The 22,517-nt window shown below is 44.1% G+C and overlaps 1 protein-coding gene across 4 annotated transcripts in view; it reads left to right on the plus strand.

The window, feature by feature from the left end:
• Cdk5rap2 (CDK5 regulatory subunit associated protein 2) overlaps window positions 1-22,517 on the plus strand; it is a 234,187-nt gene that overhangs the window by 1,019 nt on the left and 210,651 nt on the right. For all 4 annotated transcript variants that reach the window (XM_045150597.1, XM_045150610.1, XM_045150615.1 and 1 more), the window contains exons 2-3: window positions 13,307-13,374; window positions 17,347-17,414. In XM_045150597.1, coding sequence (XP_045006532.1) covers window positions 13,307-13,374; window positions 17,347-17,414 — 136 coding nt within the window. The remainder of the gene's footprint in view (window positions 1-13,306; window positions 13,375-17,346; window positions 17,415-22,517) is intronic.

A 22,517-nucleotide genomic window follows, 5' to 3' on the forward strand; every position in this document is an offset into this window, starting at 1 on the left:
TTACTACTACAGGTTAAGTGTCTTTAATCCACAGAGCTGGGGACCAGGAATGTGCTTTGTTTTGGTTGGTTGGAATGGGTTGAGAATTCAAATGACTCCAAAAGGGTTCAACCCAGTGTCTGATCCAGTAGAACTACACATATCCTCCTTTCCTGCCTTTGTGGGAGCAGGTGCTATACATTCCTTTTACTTGCTATAGACCCTCCAGGCTCCAGGCCACCTTCAGTATGAAGTTCGTTAATATGGCTTTTGAAGTCCTTCATAATCTGACCCATCTGTCTCTCTAAGCCTCCTCTCTGTCTAGTTTCCCAAACCTTGTTTCTTTTTCACACCCTCTGCCCCATGCCTGCTGCCAAGCTCTGCTTCAGGAATGGTCGGGTGTGTGGTTTCTTACTGCCAGGCCTGTGCTGCCTGACTTTCCCCTCCTACTCTCCTTGGCTTTCTTAACACCCGCTACTTTTCAGGTCTCAATGTAGGTGCTACTGCTAGGAGACCTTTGCTGACGTGCACCGTCCTCATGTGGGCGCTCTGTACCCTCCCAGCCACCTTCTCCTGTCACTGCCCTTATCCTGGCTCTGCTGACTTCAGTACGTTTTATTGATTGACACTATGAGCAGAAATACAGCTCATGACATATATTTAACTTAAAAATTTCTGGTAGCCACATCAGCAAAACTAAAAATAAACAGCCATTTTTCTTCTCCTTTTTTTTTTTCTTTTGGTGCTGGGGATTAAACCTAGGGCTTCACACATGCTTGGCAAGTAGTCTGCCACTGACCTATAGCTTGCCAGCCAAAACAGGTAATTAATCATATGTTTTACTTTCTTTTTTTACCCCGGGGAGTGGGGGGGGGGGAGAGGGAGAATGAATTGCCATGCCAGGGCCTCAGCCACTGCAATTGAACGCCAGATGCTTGCACCACCTAATGGGCATCTTGGGCCTTGTGCTTGCCTCACCTTTTGTGCAGCTGGCTTATGTGGGATCTGTAGAGTTGAACATGGGTTTTTAGGCTTTGCAGGCAAGCACCTTGACTTCTAAGCCATTTCTTCAGTATATATATATGATTTTTTTTTTGAGGTAGGGTCTCACTTTAGCTCAGGAATTTACTTTAGCCCTGGAGTTCACTATGTAGTCTCAGAGTGGCCTTGAACTCATGGTGATCCTCGTACCTCTGCCTCTGAGTGCTGGGATTAAAGGCATGTGCCACCATGCCTGGCCCCCAATCATATCTTTTATTTAGCCTAATATTTCCATATATTAGTCTAAAGTAGACGGTAAGAAAACTTGTTGACACGAGATAGTTTACATTCTTTAATTTTACTTAATATTTGACATCTGGTATGAATTTTACACTTAAGAACACTTATCATTCTGAACAAACCACATTTCAAATGCTTCATGGGTTCTTGTGGCTGGTGGCATTTGTATTGAACAGAATAGGTATTGGCTGTTGACGTACAGTCACCCAGATGAGATGGGGTATCCATTTGAGAACAGGGACTTAATTTTTATTTATCTTTGTAACCCAAGTTCCTAACCTCATGTCTAGTATACTGTAGAGCTCATTGAGGTTTGTCAGTTCCATGCATAACAACGATCCTTTGAGACACTGCTATTGTCCCTCTGTTATGGGTGGGATCAATGAGGCTTAAAGAGGTGAAGGGAATGGTCTGGGGGGTCACAGAAAAGTACATGATCAAGTCAGAACTTAATTCTAAGCTTAATGACTACACAGCTTGCCCTGCTTCCCAGTGCGTCTAACCAGGTGAGACTGGGAGTGTTCAGGAGGAGCCTGTGGAGAGCTTGGCTCTGAACTGGACCTTCAAGAGGGCAAAAATACTGTGAGAGGGGACAGATGCTCCATTAGATGATCACAGTGAAAGAAAATAATCCCTACGAGAAAATTGCACCTTTTAAAGTTATTTAATTACTTATTTTTTTGTATGTGTGTTGTGGTATGCCTGTGTTTGTGTAAGCATATTTGGATGTGTGTGTGTGCATGCATGTGGAGGCCAGAGGTTAGAGTTGAGGTTATTACTCTGTTGTTATCTATCATACTCTTTGAGACAGTGTCTCTTTACTGTATGTACTGAGCTACCAATTTGGCTAGACTAGCCACTGAGCTTCAGGGATAACCTTTCTCTGCCTCCCTGGTGTTGGGATTAAAGTCGTGTACCATCACACCCTGCATTTTATGTACTGGAAGGTCCAAACTCAGATCTTCAGGCTTACTCCCCAAGCACTTTCACCATTGATCCACCTCTCCAGCCCTTGCTTCTTTATTTTGACATACTACTTTTTTTTAAATTTTATTTTTTTTAAAGTTTTTTTTGTTCATTTTTACTTATTTATTTGAGAGCGACAGAGGGAGAGAGAGAGAGAGAGAGAGAAAATGGGTGCACCAGGGCTTCCAGCCACTGCAAACGAACTCCAGACATGTGTGCCCCCTTGTGCATCTGGCTATCGTGGGTCCTGGGGAATCGAGCCTCGAACCGGGGTCCTTAGGCTTCAGAGGCAAGCGCTTAACTGCTAAGCCATCTATCCAGCCCTTGACATACTACTTTCTGAGCTCCCTTCTGTTTGAAAATTTCCAAGCCCAGTTAGTCCTTAGACTTTGTTGAATTAGGACAGTGTATGTTATTCCCCCTGAACTTTATCCCTGTTGATGTACCAAACAACTCTAGCCCTGTGTAATTTAGACCCAGATTCTGGCCCTAGGGACCTCACCCCAGCTAAGGCCTTTATATCCTTCCTAGTGGTATAGAAAGAACCTGGGCTTGGTGGTCAGGATGACAGTATAAATCCTGGCTCAGCTAGTCACAAAGTGTATGGCTTTGAGTAAAAGTCTTCTGAGCCTCAGTTTTTTATTTATTTTTTATTTTTTTTTATGATAAGCCCATTTTATTGGTGGTTGTGTGGATGAAATGTGAGTGTACATGTTAGGTGCCAGGCACCTGCTGGGGAGAGTGTGAACTCGTACCTAGTGTTTTTAGACTGATGATGTCAAGGTGCACTATCTCCTGGGCATGATCCTTGGTGCCACAATCCTGACCCATCCCTTTGTGTCCCCCCCCCAAGATCCTGTCTTTGCCCAGCTGTGAACATCCTAAGGCCTGAGCCCAGGCCTGTTCTCCCGTGGCTTGCTTTAGCTCATAGTCTTTAAGTGCTTGCTGCCGAGTTAGAAGCAGATGGGAAGGAAATGTTTGATATAAGCAAAGTTAGTGTGTTCTTGTGCAAAGTACCTTTAATGGATGCCAGTAGAAGGAGGTCAGAAAAGAGGGTGGTGGAATTAAATCAGATGAGGGCTCAATGGTAGGAGAGGATACTTTGGATTGAGAATATCCTTGAGCTGTGAGGTTTGAGAACAATGGCTTGTTCCTCACTGTACTTTATTTTACAGCCCTGAGAACTCTGGCCTGTAGTAGAGGCTCACACGTTAGTTGAGTGATTCAGTTTTGTTCAATCTCCTTGAAAAGATGAAGGTCATGTAGTGTAGGTTCCATATGTAATAGTGCAGTGCTGCTTTGGGGTCACTGTGTAAAAGGGCACACACTGACTATTCACTGCTGCAGTCTGGGGAACTCAGTTTGGCATTATCTGTTAATATTAAACAGAAGTCAGTGTGTTTTTTAAAGCAGCAGTGTGTGTATATGTGTACATGGGCACGGAGGCCAGAGACTGTTGGGTGTCCTCCTCTGTGGCTTATCCACATGTTTCCTTGAGACAGATTCCTTCACTGACCTGACTGGCTGACCAGCAAGCTTCAGGGCTTCTCCTGTCTGGTTTCCTTTAAGACGTAGATAATAAACATGTGTGACCATGTTCTGGTGTTTATGTGGGTGCTAGGGAATTGAACCCTGGGGTAACCAGGCCTTCTCAGGTCTTTATGCTTGCATGACAAGCTCTGTTATCTGAGCCATTTCCCCAGCCCTAAAACAGCTCCCCCTCATCTTTTGAAAAATTTTATACCAGTTTATACCCTTTTTTTTTCTTGTTTTTTGAGGTAGAGTCTCACTCTAGCTCAAGCTGACCTGGAATTTATTATGTAGTCTCAGAGTGGCCTTGAACTCATAGTGATCTTCCTACCACTGCCTCCCAAGTGCTGGGATTAAAGGTGTGCCCACCACACCTGGCTTTTAACAGTTTATATTCTTTTTATCCCTTGTCCCTGATCTGGTAACCCTGGAGGCCCCTCTCACTGGGGTTATGGTATTCACTGTGGGGTCATGAAGGCCTCAGTCAGTTCCTATAGGGTAGTGGGGGGAGTTATACCTCAGGATTTTTCTACCCAGTCTCTGGCCCTTACAGTCTTTCTGCCAACTCTTCCACAATGTTCCCTGTGCCATGATAAGCCTGTTGGCAGTTTAATTTAGTGTTGAGCTCTGGTATGTCACTGGAGACCTGATTTCCTTTTTTTTTTTTTTTTTTCGAGGTAGGGTCTCGCTTTGGTCCAGTCTAACCTGGAGTTCATATGGAGTCTCAGGGTGGCCTTGAACTCATTGCAGTCCTCCTACCTTGCCTCCCTAGTGCTGGAATTAAAGGTGTGTGCCATCATATCTGGCTCTGATTTACTATTTCTGTAAAGACTAATGATAGTAAATGTCTTTTTATGTGCTTATTAGCCATTTGTGTATTTTCTTTGATGAAATGTCTGTACAAATTTGACCAGTTTGAAAAACATGAATATTTTGTCCTAGGAATTTCTCTTATTGGTATTTATCCTAGAGACACCCTCATATATGCAACAATGGGACCTGTGTAAGGATACTCATAATACATTTTCTTTAAATAAAAAAACTTGGAAGCAAGTTGATTTTCTATCAGTAGGGAGTTGAGCAAGTACATATCCTTTCAAACATCCTTCTCAGACTTGGCAGCCTACTACTAGCTCATGAAATTCAACTTAGTGGGTTATAACTGACTTTTAAACAAGTAGAACAGAGAGTAGAGTGTGTGTCAGGAATTAAGGAATTTTCTTTCGGGTCATTGTTGATACAGTTGGAAACATACTGCTGTAGAATGCTTTGCAGGAATTATGGACATTGAAGCACATGCGTTTACATTACCACAACCACCTTTAGGTGACATCTTTAGGACAGTCTTCTTTATTTATTTTATTTATTTTTTATTTTTAACCTTTTATTGACAACTTCCATAAATATAGGCACTATATTGTAGTCATAATCCCCTCCCCCACCCTCTCTTTTTTTCCCCTCCCAAATCCCCCCTCCACTGAATCCCTCCTTTCCAAAAATAGGTCAGATTTTTAGTTAGAGGGAAGTATCATGGCCTAGTGATACTGTTTGTATTATGTGACTGTAGAATGAAACGATTTCTGTGCACATAGATGCGTAAGAGAGGTCTGAAAGGATGTCTTGTTTCTGATGTGAGTGGTTACCTCCTAGGAGGGGACTAGGATGTTAATTGTCAAGGAAAGCTTTAGGCGTGTCTGTAGTTTTTGTTTTTATATATTTCTTCTCAAATTAAGAATGTATGACATAGAATGAAAAAGGAATTGTTAGGAGATAAACAAAATGCACTTGTTAGTGTGACTATTTTCTGAGCATGATGTCAATTTCTGTCTTGGGCTCTGATAAGCACTGTCTTTGAGTCTTGTATAAAAGGACAGTTGTTGCTGGAAAATAGAAGTACAGAAAGAGATGGCTCCTTAGGGCACTGGTAGAGCAAGGCAGAAGATGAGGTGATGAAGTGTCCATTCCCCAGGGCCCAGAGCCTACCTCTCCTGGCACAGGGGTGTCAGCATCTTATGAATGTCACCTAGCAACTGGCAGTGGTGGCTGCAAACTGTGCTGTGTGCTGGAAACCCTACCATCTTACTTCCTCAAAATGAGGATGAGGCCAGGAGCTGAGCTGGTGCAGAGCATGGAAATTGAAGTCAGACCATCGAAGCGGGTTTTGACCTTTTTATTCTGGGGAATCTGTTTTCTCATAAAAAAATGGGTGTGGGAAAAATTTTTAAAAATGGGGGGGCGGTCACTGAGGTGGTGGCTCAGTGGATACAACATTTGCTGTGCAAGCTTGAGGACAGGAATTCAGATTCTTAGCATGCTTGTAATTGCCCCATAGGCATGGCAGCTGCCTGTAATCCCAGTGTCTAACAGTGTCTAAGCCCTCTTTGTGTGTAGGTTTGTGTGTGTGCAGGTACACATCTGTATTTGGGTGCCCATGCACTTGTGTGTGTGTGCATGTGGAGGCCATAGGATAACCTCAGTATTGTTTCTTAGGCACTGTCCACTCTTTGAGACAGGGTCTTTCATTGGCCTGGAGCTCACCAGATAGGCTAGACTGACAAGCCATTGGGCCCCAAGGTTCTGCCTATCTTCTCCCCAACACTGAAGTTACAGGGGCACACCACTATGTCTGGCTTTTTTTTTCCAGTGTGGGTTCAGGGGATCAAACTTAGGTTCTTACGCTTTCAAGACAAGTACTTTACCAGCTGAGCCATCTCCCTATCCCCCTGTTACAGTCAGGTTCACATTGCTGGCCGAAATCACCTGACCAAGAGCAGCTTTTAAGAGTTTAGTTTGGGGCTGGAGAGATGGCTTAGTGGTTAAGTGTCTGCCTGTGAAGCCTGAGGACCCCGGTTCGAGGCTTGAGTCCCTAGGACCCACGTTAGCCAGATGCACAAGGGGGCGCACGCATCTGGAGTTCATTTGCAGTGGCTGGAGGCCCTAGCGCACCCATTCTCTCTCTCTCTGTCTGCTTCTCTCTTCACTCTCAAATAAATAAAATAAAAAAAAAAAGAGTTTAGTTTGGCTTACAGACTCAGGGAGAAGCGTCATGATGATAGGGGAAAATGATGATGGCATGAGCAGAGGGTGGACATCACCCCTTGGCTAACATAAGGTGGAAAGTAGGAGCAGGAGAGTGTGCCAAACACTGGCAAGGGGAAACTGGCTGTAACACCGATAAGCCTGCCCCCAACAATACACTGCCTCCAGGAGGCATTAAGTCCCAAATCTCTATCACCTGGGAACCTAGCATCCAGAACACCTAAGCTTATGGGGACACCTGAATCAAACCACCACATTCTGCTCCTGGCCCCCATAAACTGATAACCATCCATGATTAAAATGAGTAAAATGCAGTGTATTCCATCCAACTTTAAAAGTCCCCATAGTTTTTTTTTATCATTCCCAATGATGTTCATAAACATTCCCATAGTACAAGATCTTTTAACTGAGTGATAATACCCAAAAAAAATCTCCCCCCACCCAAAACCCATAATATCACAGAATAAACATTCACACTGCAAAAGATGGCATTGGACATAGTAAAGAACTATTCAACCAATACAAGGTTTAAACAGGCAAACATTAAACTCTGTAGCTATAAAACCAACTCTAGCCAGTGGCAAAATCTCCAAATCTGATAATTCTAACCAGCAACAAGTCTCTGCCATTCCAATTCTGGCCCTCCAGCTAGGCTACTCACAGTCCTTGAAAACTTTATCCAGTACCGGCAGCAGTCCTTGCAGCCATCTCATGGTCCTGGCGTTTCCATTGGGTCTTCATTCTGCAACCCACAGCTCATCCTCATGGCTCCATTGGGTCTCCATGCAGGCATCCAGCAAGCTTGCTTCACATTGCCCATGGCCGTTTCCAAACACAAGACTGTCTTGCAAACCCAATGACCCTCTCTTTCCTGCATTTCTTATACTTTACAATTCCAGGTAGAGTGCCAGTTTGTTAATCTGGGGCAGGGGGGAGGAATAAAGCAGACTGAAGAACAGGACAGTCCTTGAACATTCAGACCCCTTCAAAAGAGTCTCCATTCTTCCTGTTGCCCTACTGCTGGTCAGCTGGCCCAATTTCAAAAGTTGCAATCTCTCAATTACAGTGGAACAGGTAGCAAGCAGTTCAGCCCAAAGATTTCATTTTTTCTGTGTCATATCCCTCTGCTCACACCAGTCCATTTCTACACAATGCAACCAGACACGGCCTTAACAGCAAGCCTCTCACATAAACTGCTCTCCAGGCAAAGCTCTTTCTTACCCTCTTAAGCCAAACCTCACACCCCATAGTTCTTACTGCATTCAGGTCTTTCAACTCTGACCAGAATAGTCCATCAAGCTGTACTTACAGCACTGTATGGCATCTCTTAGGCTGAGGTTTCAAATCCTTCCACATTCTTCTTGAAAATCAGCTTCAAAAGGCCAAAGCCACACAGTCAGGTATCTAGCACAAATGATACCACTCCTTGGTACCAACATTACTGTTGCAGTCAGGTTCACATTGCTGGCAGAAATCACCCAAGTAAGAGCAGCTTTTAGGAAAAAGGGACTTATTTTGGCTTACAGACTCAAGGAGAAGCTTCATGATGGCAGGGGAAAATGATGGCATGAGTAGAAGGTGGACATCACCCCCTGGCCAACATAAGGTGGACAATAGCAACAGGAGAGTGTGCCAAACACTGGCATGGGGAAACTGGCTATAACATCCATAAGCCCTCCCCCAACAATACACTGCCTCCAGGAGGCTTTAATTTCCAATTGCTACCAGCTGGGGAGACTAACATTCAGAATACTTAAGTTTATGGGGGACAACTGAATAAACCACCACATCCCCTAAGCCTGCTTTTGATTACATGTTTGTAAAACTTTCTAGTAGATACCCATGAGGCCCCAGCTTTACTTCTAAGACTAGAGTGACCAGAATGGGAAGGGAGCTGCATGGGGCTGGGGGCACTTCAGACCCGACTGGAAGGTACACACAACAGATGGCGTTTTAAAAGTGGGCATGTAAGGCCCCAGTTGGAATTTGGCAACCTCAGTGTTTGTCTTTTGGCAGCTGTTTAAGGATCAAAGTTTTTGGCTTTGACCTTGGCCTGAGTTACTGAGGCCATGCCAGCTGGTGAGAATTAATGTATAGTCTGAGGCAGAGAGAACTCCAGATAGAGAATGCAGGACTAGACTCCAGGCTACACCTGCTGAGTGACCTTGGCCACCATCTGCAAAAGGTGGTGGTTGAGCTTGATTTAATCTTTAAAATTTAAAATGGCCTTTATTTTAGTGATTCTTATTGGAAGAAACTGAAAATTATACAAAAATTCCTTCTCTCAAAAATTTTTTAAAATTAAATTAAAAAAAAGCGAACAGGTAGGAAAACATGGCACATTTCCCTACAAGTGTTTGTTTTTTTAAATCTTTCAGTCCATTTTTTTTTGTGTGTGTTAGGTATTTATAGCTCAATATGTTTCAAAAAAATTAGGATGACTTGATATGTATGGTTGAGGAGATTGTGGAGATGTTCTTTATTTTTATTTTTATTTTTTGTTTTTTTTTTTTGAGGTAGGGTCTCACTCTGGCTCAGGATGACCTGGAATTCACTATGTAGTCTCAGGGTGGCCTTGAACTCACGGTGATCCTCCTACCTCTGCCTCCTGAGTGCTGGGATTAAAGGCGTGTGCCACCACACCTAGCTTTTTTTTTTTTTGCTTTCTTTATAGCAGATATTAAAAAAAAATTTATTTATTTATTTATTTGAGAGCGACAGACAGAGAGAGAAAGAGGCAGAGAGAGAATGGGTGCGCCAAGGCCTCCAGCCACTGTGAACGAACTCCAGATGCTTGCGCCCCCTTGTGCATCTGGCTGATGTGGGTCTTGGGGAATGGAGCCTAAAACTGGGGTCCTTAGGCTTCATAGGCAAGTGCTTAACCACTAAGCCATTTCTCCAGCCCTATAGCAGACATTATTACGTAATTGTTTTCTTTATGTTGGATTTTTATGATATTTCCAGTGTTTTGTTTGGTCCTGATCTTGAAGGTCTAGTTCAACATTTGTTGGTCAGGCAAAATTGAGGAACAGAATGTGTTGGATTTGGAAAGCAGGTTGCCATGAAGTTGTGCAGAGCTTCCATCCACATCCTTGTTTGCAGGTTGGGAATGGGGCAGCATTTTGAGGAATTAGACATAAAAGGCCTCTATGACCAACCACCCTGAACATGCCTGAACTTTTCCGATCTTGGAAGCTAAGCAGGGTTGGGCCTGGTTAGTACTTGGATGGGGGACCTAAAAGGTCTGGATTCTGGACTTGGTCCTTCTCTTCATTGTGGCTGGGAACACTATTTGTCTGGACTTCAGTGCCTTCTTCTGAACAACACATGCACCCCCTGGGAATTGGCAGTTCTAATGAGTGTAAATATTTTGTAAGTTGCAAAGTACTATATGCCCTAAGGTGACGACGATATTGTGCTGTTGTTCATGGAGTATCCACAGTATGCCAGGTGACTGGCTGGGAATTTTGGCCTGTTAATTGTCAGTTACTCTGTGAAGTAGCTGCTGTTCTGCTGCAGCTGAAGAAAGTGAAGATTGCGGGTCTGCGCTCAGTTCAGAAGAGAAGCCTTGGGCTGCCATCAGGTCTGCACTGCTGGTAGAAATCACCCAGCCAAGAGCGGCTTGTGGGAAAAAGAGGTTTATTTTGGCTTACAGGCTTGAGGGGAAGCTCCATGATGTAGGGGAACACGATGGCATGAGCAGAGGGTGCACATCACCCCCTGGCCAACATAAGGTGGACAACAGTGTGCCAAACACTGGCAAGAGGAAACTGGCTATAACACCCATAAGCCCACCCCCAACAATCCACTGCCTCCAGGAGGTGTTAATTCCCAAATCTCCATCAGCTGGGAACCTAGCATTCAGAACACCTAAGTTTATGGGGGACACCTGAATCAAACCACCACATTCCACCCCTGCATTCAGTCCAACTTTAAAAGTCCTCATAGTTTTTTAAATCAATTCTAATGATGTTCATACATTCCTATAATCCAAGATCTTTTTTTTTTTTTTCCCCTCAAGGTAGGGTTTCACTCTAGTCCAGGCTGACCTGGAATTCACTATGTAATCTTAGGGTGACCTCAAACTCAATGGTGATCCTCCTACCTCTGCCTTCCGAGTGCGCCACCACGCTCGGCTTCCAAGATCTTTTAACTGAGCCATAATACTAAAAAATCCCCCAAAACCCATAATGGCACAGAATAAACATTCACACTACAAAAGATGGCATTGGGCATAGCAAAGAAATGCTCAAGCAATACATGATTTAACAGGGCAAACATCAAACTCTAACTTCAAGTCCAACAACTCTAGCCAGTGACAGATCTCCAAGTCCAATAATTCTTTTTTAAAAATATATTTTACTTATTTGAGAGGAAGAAGGAGGGAAGGAGGGAGAGAGAGAGAGAATGGGCACACCAGGGCCTCCAGCCCCTGCAAATGAACTCTAGATGCATGCTCCACCTTGTGCATCTGGCTTATATGGGTCCTAGGGAATTGAACTGAGGTCCTTTGGCTTTGCAGGCAAGCACCTTAACCACTAAGCCATCTCTCCAGCACCCAAGTCCAATAATTCTAACCAGCATCAAGTCTCTGGGGTTCCAATTCCATTCCTCCAGCTAGGCTACTCACAGTCCTTGAAAACTTCACTGGAGCCGGCAGCTTTACTTAGCAGCCATCTCGTGGTCTCGGCATCTCCACTAGGTCTCCACTCAATCCATAGTTCATCCTCATGGCTCCATGTAGGCATCCAGCAAACCTGCTTTACACCACCCATGCCATTTCCTAAACACCAGACTGCGTTGCAAACTCAATGACCCTCTCTTTCCTGCATTTCTTACACTTCACAAGACCAGGTAGGGTGCCAATTTGTTAATCCAGGGGGGAATAGAGCAGACTTTGAAGAACAGGACGCTCCTTGAGCACTCAGGCCCCTTCAAAAGAGTCTACATTCTTGTTGCCCCAGTGCAGGTCAGCTGGCCCAATCTCAAAGATTATAATCTTTCAATTGCAGCTGAACAGGCAGCAGTTCACTCAAAGATTTCATTTTTTTTCTGTGCCATATCCCTTTGCTCACACCAGTTCATTTCTACACAAAACAACCCTGCACAAGTTCTCAGGACCCAGGCATAACAGCAAGCTTCTCACAAACTGCTAGCCCAGTCCAGGCAAAGCTCTTTCTCATCCTAATAAGGCAACCCTCACAGTCCATAGTTCTCACTGTATTCCGATCTTTCAACTCTGACCCAGAATCAAGCTGTATTAACAGCACTGCACGGTGTCTCTTAGGCCAAGGATTCAAATCCTTTCACATTCCTCTTGAAAACCAGCTCCAAAAGGCCAAAGCCACACAGTCATGTGTCTAGCAGCAGTCCCACTCCTTGGTACCACTTTACTGTTGCAGTCAGGTTCACATTGCTGATAGAAATCATCCAACCAAGAGCAGCTTGTGGGAAAAAGAGGTTTATTTTGGCTTACAGGCTCAAGGGGGAAGCTCCATGATAGCAGGGAAAATGATGACATGAGCAGAGGGTGTACACCACCCCCTGGCCAACATAAGGTGGACAACAGGAGAGTGTGCCAAACACTGGCTTGGGGAAACTGGCTAAAATACCCATAAGCCTGCCCCCAACAACACACTGCCTCCAGGAGGTGTTAATTCCCAGATCTCCATCAGCTGGAAATTTAGCATTCAGAGCACCTAAGTTTATGGGGGACACCTGAATCAAACCACCACACCAGGGCAGTGTCTGTTTAGTTTTCTGCCAGTGTTTCCAAATCCTTACTGACCTTACTTAGATAACTTGACAATAACAACTTTTTAGATCAAGGAATGTGGCATTTCTGTTGGCCAGATGTTCCTAAAAACATCTTAGCATGCACATTGGTGTTGGTGATGGTGACAAGACATAGCAGGTACGTTGATTCAGCACCTGCTTTGTGCTCGTGGTTTGTATTGGTTGACTGATTTAATTTCCGCAGGTGTCCTCACGCAGCAGATGAAGGCATGGAGACTCAGAAACCTCAGGCGATTGTACTTGTGCTTGTGCACCTAGTACCTATGAATGCATAAGTGAGCCACCCTGCTGAAGGTCACACCGTTGTTAGGCTGGAACTCAGTTCTTTTTTTTTTTTAATCAATTTATTTATTTAAGAGAGAGAGAAAGAGAGAGTATGTGGGTATGCTAGGGTCTCCTACCACTGCAAGTGAACTCCAGATGCATGCACCACTTGTGTGTCTGGCTTTCTGTGGGTACTGGGGAATTGAACCAGGTGGTCAGGCTTTCAGGCAAGCACCTTTAGTCACTGTGCATCTCTCCAACCTGGAACTCTGTTCTAAAGCCAGAGCTCAGCTCCAAGTCCAAGTTCTTAAGCTCTGTGCTTCCTTCCTCTTAGGTACCTCAGCCATAGCTTTATTGGCCATAACCTGATGATTGTTCCATGCAGTCCAGTAGCCTTAAAGGTCTGTGTTCAGCACTGGCTCATCTCTTGTCCTACTGTGTTTTCTCCTAGTGGCCTTGTCTGTGCTCTGCCAGATGAACTGGATGGCATCAGCACCATTCCTGGCTTGGGGAATGAAGGTGAGTAAGAACAGGGGACATAGGGACAGGTTATGAGTGTTGAGGCATGGACCTGAGACCCTGCCTGACCTGGTACATGGTGGGTGTTCTGTGTCTTACACACGTGTGTACTGATTAGCTAGCTCTTCACCTTCTTTCTAAACATGAACTAGAGTAGTTCCTTTACTTCTTGAGTTTCACCTTGTGCTCCTAAGCAGTGCACATTGAACTGCACAACTTCACAGCATTGGACATTGAGTTGGTGGCTGTCCCCAGCTCTGGGGCTCTTCTGTTGGTCATGACTGTGAGCCCCTAAGGCCCAGGATAGTTGCTGTCTGGATTGCAGTGTGTCAAGATCTTCCTGTGGGATTCCATTTGCTAATCAAGGCCTGGCCTTCTTATACAGGCCTGCTTTTGTAAATTAGCTGCTTAGACAACAGGAGATGTTGCTGAACAAATCAGCAACATAGCATGCTTGAGCTGGATTATGAAGAGATTTTGCAGTTTTGGTCTTGCATTTATCACAGTTTTCATTTCTGAAAAAAGGAATGCCATCCTGAATCTGTGTGGGTAGTGCTAATAATTTGCCTTGTTGAAATATCTTAGGGATATTTTGACTTGGTTTTTTTTCCCCCTCCAAAGTGATGAGACATGTGCAGAAAGAAGCATTAAGAAAAGGCATGGTAGGAATCACAAGATTTATTTCTGGGCAAGTCTGTAACTTATAGGCAACCCTCAGGTTTTTCTTTGGAACCTGTTAACTTGAAACAAACAAACAAAAAATCCAATAAATCTGGCTTCTGTTTTTCCTGAAGCAGAAAGTTTGCCTGTTCCTTCTCCTTAATTTAGCTGATGATGTACACATGCTTCCTGCCAGGCTCTGGCTGAGCATTGGGTTTCAACCTGCAATGTCATTACCTTCAAGCTGAGAATGCAAACAGAAAGTTAGTGTGTGATATATCATGTAGTCAGGGTCAGGAGTGAAGAAGCTGTGAGGGAATGGGAACGTTAGGCAAGTTTCCTAAGAAACTAATATTGGAAGTCAGACTTGAAGGAGTAGGACTAGGAAAGGAAAGGAGGGGAACAAGCGCCATGACACAGGCGACAGGGCTCCTGTTGAGTACAGGATCACGTACTTGTGCGCTCTCAGCCATCAGAGCCTTAGGCCTCTGCCCAGTCTGTATTTCTTTGCCCGTGCCTGCCTCTGTACCTGTGTGTGCCTGTCCATTCCATCCCTCTCTTCTGCCTGCTCTGCCTTGAGAGGACAGCCCAAGGCTCACCTCCTCCTGTCACTCTCTGGTGTTACTTAGGCATAGTTGCCCTTCTGAACATTATATGTTTCATTTCATTTATTCTGTTGTCTGCTCTGAAAGACTTCAGAATTAAACAGGTTTCTTCTACTTAAATTCATCCTATTCTGGGTCCCAAACCAAATCTTTGGCTTGTATTATCTTAGTATTCTCCACCTATCTCCTTGTTTTTGCTCTGAGCTCTTAACAGTGTGTTCTCAGCAAGGCAGCCAGAGGGAGCCTGTAGATGGTGAGTCTGCTCACATTCCTCTGCTCAGAATCCTTCAGCGGCTATTCACCCTTTTTAGACAAGCCTGCAAGGCTAGGTGTAGCCTGTTCCTCAGAACCGTTTCCACTGTCCCCTTTGTTGATTGATCTTTAGCTGTTATGTCTTGGCTGTGCCTCAGACCCACTGGGTATGTGATCTTGCTTCAGGCTTCTCCCTGCTCTAGCTGCTGCTCAAGTATTGCCGTCAGTGAAGCTTCCCTTATCACCTTATGATAGTTGCCACCCTCCAGCCCCATGTCTGACTTTTCACATTTTATTTTTCTCTATCCCATATTACTTCATAGTATAACATGCATGTAATTTCCTGATTGATTTGTCTGTCTCCTCCTTCTACTATATTGACTTCATTTGTTCCTGAAGTAGGCAGGAAAGCCCTGACAGTAAGCAGAGTGTCAGTGTAACTTTGTTGGGAGAGTGCACCATTCATCGTTCTGCATGCAGTTACCAGTACCCAGATTACTAGGTGCCCTGCTCAGCATGATGACAGTTTGTTTTTCTCTGCTTTTTTTTTTTTTCTTTTAAAGGTAGGGTCTCATTCTAGCCCAGGCTGATATGGAATTTACTGTGTAGTCTCAGGGTGGCCTTGAACTCATGGTGATCTCCTGTCTCTGCCTCCTGAGTGCTTGGATTAAAGACATGCACCATCTCATCTGGTTTTTCTCTGCTTTTGTCCATTTGCTTAGGAACCTGTTGGGTGCAGGACCCTGTCTCTTTACCATTGTGCCCCTAGTGCTCGGGCTGGCACTTGGTGCAGAACAGGTGCATAGTGAATGTTTGCTGAGTTGAAGCTGTGGAGAGACTGGGAATTGTCAAAGATTGTGCTCATTTTGAAGCACAAAGGGTTGGTAGTTTCATGCCTACTGCTTCTTTTGGAAATAAACTTTCCTTGGAACACTGCTTCTGCGTTTATGAGTTGTTGGTGAGACTGTTTTTGTGTGGAATTGAGTAGCTGTGACAGATTTTAGGCTATGTATATAGCCTGCAAAGCCAAATAGTCATTGGTGTTTTCAGAAAATGTTTGCCAGCCCTGCTGTCATGTCAGTTCGTCAGGCTTTGTCTTCACTACGAACAGTATGAGGATGAGGAAGTGTGTGTCAGGACATTCCGCTGTGCCACATACTCTTTGTATTTTCTAGGTTTGTCCCCTGGCACATATAGTTACATTGGGGGTGGTTTAGCTAATTTGTCAATATTGGAAACACAATAGTTTAGAGCTTTCTCTGAACTCAAATCAGAGAATTTCTTTTTTTTTTTCCAAATTTTTATTAGTAACTTTCATGATTATATGATTATAAAAAATATCCCATGGTAATACCCTCCCCCCCGCTTTCCCCTTTGAAACTCCATTCTCCATCATTTCCCTTCCCCATCTCAATTAGTCTCTTTTATTTTGCTGTCATGATCTTTTCCTCCTCTTATGATGGTCTTGTGTAGGTAGTGTCAGGCACTGTGAAGTCAGGGATATCCAGGCTATTTTGTGTCTGGGGGGAGCACGTTGTAAGGAGTCCTACCCTTCCTTTGGCTCTTACATTCTTTCCACCTCCTCTTCTGTATTAGACCCTGAGCCTTGGAAAAAAGAGGTATTACAGTACTGAGCACTCTAGTACTTCTTTCCAGAACCATGATACCTTCTGAGTCGTCCCAAGGTCACTGCCGTCTGAAAAGAGAAGACTGTCTACCAAAAGTGAGAGTAGCATTAATATAAGAGTGTGAACAGAAGTGCTTACTGGGTAGTTTGATAAGCATTTAGCCAGACAGCAGCAGACGTTACACTCCTAGGACTCCCTCCCATGGAGCGGGCCTCCAGTCCAATTGGAGAGCAGTTGGTTTCCCCCATGGCAGACGTGCCACTATTGCACCCATTGGCTCATTTGGCCTGGATGGCCAAATATAAGGCTTGTAGGGTCCACTATTGAGTATCTTCACTAGTGATTTCTCTTTCTCCCATTGAACTGCATGTAGAATGGCTTCTTCTAGCTTTCTGTTAGCTGGTCTGCATAGAGGAGATTATCAGCTCAGTTCCAGCTGGATTTCTCAGTGGCCTTGCAGCCCAAGTATGTGGAGTCTTCAGCAATAGGGTCTTACCATCTATTCCTGGTAGGAAACCAAGGGCCTCAGCAGTGGCCTATAATGTTTTGGGGGCATCAGGGAACTCCCTGGCCATCAACTCACTGGGAGGTATTCCATCCTTGGCACTAAAAATTTTCTAGCAATGATCTATGGCTCCTGAGTGTTCCATTGTTCAAAAAAGTAGGATTCCATATGATTTATTTATATCCAAATCAGAGAATTTCTTAACAGGGAGAAAGTGACAGCAGGGTTCACTGTGAAAGTTACTCATATGTTCTCTTCTCTTGGCCTATTGGGTAGTCTACATGCCATGACACTTGCCTCTGTCTCTTTTGTCTTTTTATAGTGCTTCCCAATGTGTCAGAAGAAAAGATCTCTCCCACCAGAGCCCGCAACATGAAGGACTTTGAAAATGTAAGTGGAGATACCAAATTATGGTCCCTAACAAATCATATCTGCTGCTGCCATGCAGTGGCCCCAGGAGAGAGCTGTTCTTCTGAGAACTAAGCAGAGTAAAGCTTGGAGGGGTGGGGAGGGGACCTTCACAGCACAAAGCTGTTCATACACATGGACTTAGCCTTTCTGCAGAGGCCCTGGTGGGTTCTAACAAGTTTGGTTTGTGCTTTGTATTCTGAAGATGAGGATATTGCCAGTTGAGCAGTGAATAGAGCTGGCATTGGATAAGGGTCTTAAAATAACAAAGACACATTATTTATAACGTCTACTTGTCCTTGGTATTTTGCCTTTGCCCCATTTTAGAGATAAGGAATCATCAGACTAAGAGACACTCATTTATGGCCATATAATGCACAAGGGGCAGAGCAGGGATTTGAATCCACATTTTTTTTTTTTTTTTTTTTGAGGTAGGGTCTCACTCTGGCTCAGGCTGACCTGGAATTAACTATGTAGTCTCAGGGTGGCCTTGAACTCATGGTGATTCTCCTACCTCTGCCTCCTGAGTGCTGGGATTAAAGTTGTGCGCCAACACGCCTGGCTGAATCCACATTTTTAATGATTACAAAGCCATTATTGTTTCCATTGCATTGTGCCGTCCCTTGCGTTTTGTAGACCTCATAGCTGGTGAATGAAGTGTGAGGAGCCTGTTTCACAGTACTGTGTTGTAATTGTCTGAGAATGGAGTACCTGGTGATAGATTTGGCTTCAGTGCCCAATATCTTTTAGCAGTAGTGTCTTTCATTTGTTAGTGGAAGGGGTTTGTTGTCAAGTAACAGGAAAAGAAGGTTATTTCCCCAATTCCAATTCTCTTTAACAAGTTACCTGCTCAGAGCTCTCATTTATCATGGGAAGAATTAGACCCTTCTCCATTTGTAACCAAATGAAATCCATACTATGCAAGACACAGGAGATATTTATCAGGGAGAAGATGGAGGACACAGAGAGAAGGACGCACCACAATTATGTTTCTCTCTTCCCAGTTGTCTTTACAGAACAGAGCAATGTGTCTCTGGATTTAATTTAGAATACTCATTACCGCTAATAGTTATCTGCAAACCACCAGTGACCAATTGAAGAAATGACTTGTCAGATCTCTAATGGAAACAAGTAATTTTTGAGCTCTGAGTTGTTATAATTTCAGTTTTACAACACGATCTATGCTGTGAGGTCTGGGCCTCAAATGAATGAGATTTGATTATTCCACATCGTGTATAATTAAAATATGCTCCACTGTTAAATGGTTGTTCCTGTTTCATCATAAGAGTAATATTAGGTACTGTTTATTGAGCTCTTGCTCTGAGCTGGGTACTTTAAGTATTAAGTTCTTTATAGATGTTAATATTAAAGCAACTTTGCAAGGTGGAGTGTTATTACTTATTTTGGAAGGGCATAAGGTTTCTTACTTTGCATGTGTGTGTGCAGTGTGTGTGGTGTATGGGTGTGTACACATACGTTTGCAGATGGGCATGGTCCATGCATGCGTGTGCAGAGGCTAAAAGAGAATGTCAGATGTCTTCCTTCATTGCTGATTGCATATTTCTTTGAGACTGAGTCTCTTTGAACCTGGAGCTGCAGTTTTTATGAGCTGCCTCTGCTCCCCACAGGACTGGGGTTCCTGGTATGCATGGCCACACCCTGCTGTTTACATGGATACTGGGAAATTGATGGTCTCTGGCCTTCTCAGGCTCTTATGCTTGTGCAGCAAGTGAGAAACTGAACCATCTCCTGAAGGGCACAGTTTAAAAACTTAGTTTTAGATGGGGACATTTAACAGGAATTTTGGCTTCACATGTGCCTGTTGAAGTGGATGGAATCCAACCCTCATTATTATAGGAGAAACTGAGGCTTAAAAATATTTTTAGGCCGGGTGTGGTGGCGCACGCCTTTAATCCCAGCACTTGGGAGGCAGAGGTAGGAGGATTGCCATAAGTTTGAGGCCACCCTGACACTCTATAGTGAATTTCAGGTCAGTCTGAGCTAGAGTGAGACCCTACCTTGAAAAACAAAAAAAACCAAACAAACAAAAAAAAAAAAAAGTTTTTAGAAGAATGTTCTAAAAATTTTAACTTTTTTAGCCAGGCTATTGGTCTACTTTTTCTGTGACCTTAGGTTAGTCATAAACCTCTCAGTATTTTCCTCCCCTGTAACCTAGGCATGATCAGCTTGTCATAGGGTTAGGATCACCGTGGGACATGCATGCCTTGTGTAGTTCTTCCTCTCCTTCCTGTGACATTATTGTCATTTTCTGTATTCTGCCATGTGATGTGATTCAACTTGCTTGTGCTCACACTGTACTTGATGGCCTAAATCTCATTTTTCTTGAAGGTGAGGGAGAGCCTTCCATGCCAATATGTTTTAGGATTTATGTTTTTTCTTTATGACCATGGTCCTTTGGCTGCTGTTAGGTTTTTATGGCATTAGTATTTTTTATTGTAGCATTTTCAAGAGCAAATTCTGCAGCTGAAATTGAAATGACCACACTGTTCTCAATGTCTCCCTTTTAGGTCTTTATAAGTCACTGAAATTTTTCATTTGGTCTGAGCTTCATTTTGTAGCCCAGGCCATCGATCTCTGCATGGTGGTAGTCTGAACTTTCTAGGGAATACTTATAGGAAATGCAGTTGGCAACCAAAGCTAGTTTTCACGTCCACATGCATGTTAGAGGGGGCCAGAGTACTTCTGATTTAAAGGGGAAACTCCTGATTCCTCTTGATCTAGTCCAGATGACCACTCTCCGTATATCAGCTGCACTTAGCGAGGGCTTAGCAATGCCTAGGCCCCCTTGTGGTTTTGCTTAGAGCTTGTCTGTTCAACAAACATTTTCATATAAATGTGTCAGGCTGTCTGCAAGGGCCTGGGTAATCTGTTGTGGATCCAGCCCAGGTAACTTTTCCTCTTACAAGGTTCAGGGTCTCATTGGGAAGATGTGTAGGAAAACATTGTAGCAATGCAGTAAAGTATACATGGGCCATGGTGGGACCACTGCCTTGGAGGAGCTGTTGCTTAAGTTCAGCATCAGGGACAAGTAGAGATGGGGCAGGTGGAGGCAGCATGGAGAGCACCGTGGGTAGGAGGACTCTATGCATTACTGAGAGACCATGGCAGGATGGCGTTCGTTCAGAGAATGATGAGATGATTTTGGTCAGAATAAGACATTTTGAAGAAAATGAGGCCTTGGGTTGATCATGGTTCTTGACTGTTATTGACAGCTGCTGTCACTTTCTTGTTGCTGACCAAAGCAGCTGATGGGAGAAAAATTGTTATTTTGCCTTACAGTGTCCAGGGGAAGCTTCATGATGGCAGGGAAAAGATGGTAGAGCAGAGAATGGGCATCACATCCTTTCCAGGGTCAGGTGGAAATAGCAGCAGGAGAGTGAGCCAGACCCTGGCAGAGGGGAGCTGTCTATAACCTGCTCCAATGACACACCTATTCCAGCAAGGTTCCACCTTCCAGATTTCTACCATCTGGAGACCAGAATTCAGAATACTTGAATTTGTGGGGGACATCTGGCTCAAACCACTACAGTTATACAGCTGATTTCTGTCTTGAAGTTGAAAGGGAACCAGTGACAGGTGGGGAGGAAAATGACCAGAAATTGTGCTTTCAAAAGGTGACCCATGTTTGTGACTGTGAGGAGTAGAGATTTGAAGGGAGCAAGGCTGGGTAACAAGGTTTTGGGGAAAAAGCATTGTGGGCCAGGGGGAGGAATGCTAGACCACAGAGAGAGATTCAGAGAATGGGTTCAGAGCATGGAAGAGAGGGATGAGAGGAATAGGTTCAAAGCACGGAGGTGAGAGCTATGGAGAGTGGGGTCAGAGTTTCAGAGCTAGAGCTTCATGCAGCATCACCAGCCTTTTACTGGACAGATGAGACCCAGAAGCCCCGAGGGCTTGGGACTGACTCAGGCTTTGAACCCAGGCCTTCTGGCACAAAAAATGTCCTTTCTAAACAGGCTATGTGCCGTGCAAGTACTCATGGATGTGAAAACCATGTGCCTTCTGTTGGCTCTTTAACCTGCTGCCTGTCATCTAGTGTCTGCATTGGCTAAAGATAGACTTAGCTGTATGGAAGGCCTTATGATAGGAAGTTGGCAAATAACTTTGGTCTTCAGGGGGAGCCTGTCTTTTTGGGCTTTTCTGCATATTAATGTAGTGGACTTTACAGGCCAGTATGGGCCTGCCAGAGGTAGTGTTTCATCAGGTTTGTATTTATCTTTTGAAACCTGTTCTGGACACTGAAGTCTGTCACATGTCCTTTTTAAAATGCATGTGTATGGTGTGTGTGTATGTGTGTATGCATGCTTACATGGGTGGTGTGAGCAAATGCGTGTGCATCTGTGTGTTACGTGAGTATAGAGACCAGGGTTGATGTCACATGTCTTCCTCAATTGCTCTCCACCTTATTCTTTTTGACAGGGTCTCAGTGATCCTGGAGCTTACCAGTTTGGCTAGACTAGCTATCCAGCAAGCTCTGGGATCCTCCTCTCTCTGCCTCCCCAGTGCCAAGAATCCAAACTCAGGTCTTCCTGCTTGTGCACTTTTGCTTTCTGTTTTGTTTTTGCTTTTTGAGGCAGGGTCTCATTCTGGTCCAGGCTGACCTGGAATTAACTATGTGGTCTCAGGGTGGCCTCATACTCCAGGTGATCCTCCTACCTATGCTTCCCGAGTGCTGGGATTAAAGGCATGTGCCACCATGCCCGGCTTGCAAGCACTTTAAAAAAAAATTTATTAGTGTTTTCCATGATTATAAAAAATATCCCATGGTAATTCCCTCCCTCCCCCCCACACTTTCCCCTTTGAAATTCCATTCTCCATCATATTATCTCCCCATCTCAATCATTGTACTTACATATATACAATATCAACCTATTAAGTACCCTCTTCCCTTCCTTTCTCTTCCCTTTATGTCTCCTTTTTTTTAAAAATTTTAATTTATTAGTTTTCTTTTCAGCAAATACAGGCAGTTTGGTACCATTGTTTAGGCTCATCTATGATCTAACCCTTCCCATTGGACCCTCCTTATTGATGTAAATGGGTTGTGCATTGTGGAGTTAGCCCACA

This window comes from Jaculus jaculus, chromosome 1 (assembly GCF_020740685.1).
Source record: "Jaculus jaculus isolate mJacJac1 chromosome 1, mJacJac1.mat.Y.cur, whole genome shotgun sequence".
NCBI lineage: Eukaryota > Metazoa > Chordata > Mammalia > Rodentia > Dipodidae > Jaculus > Jaculus jaculus.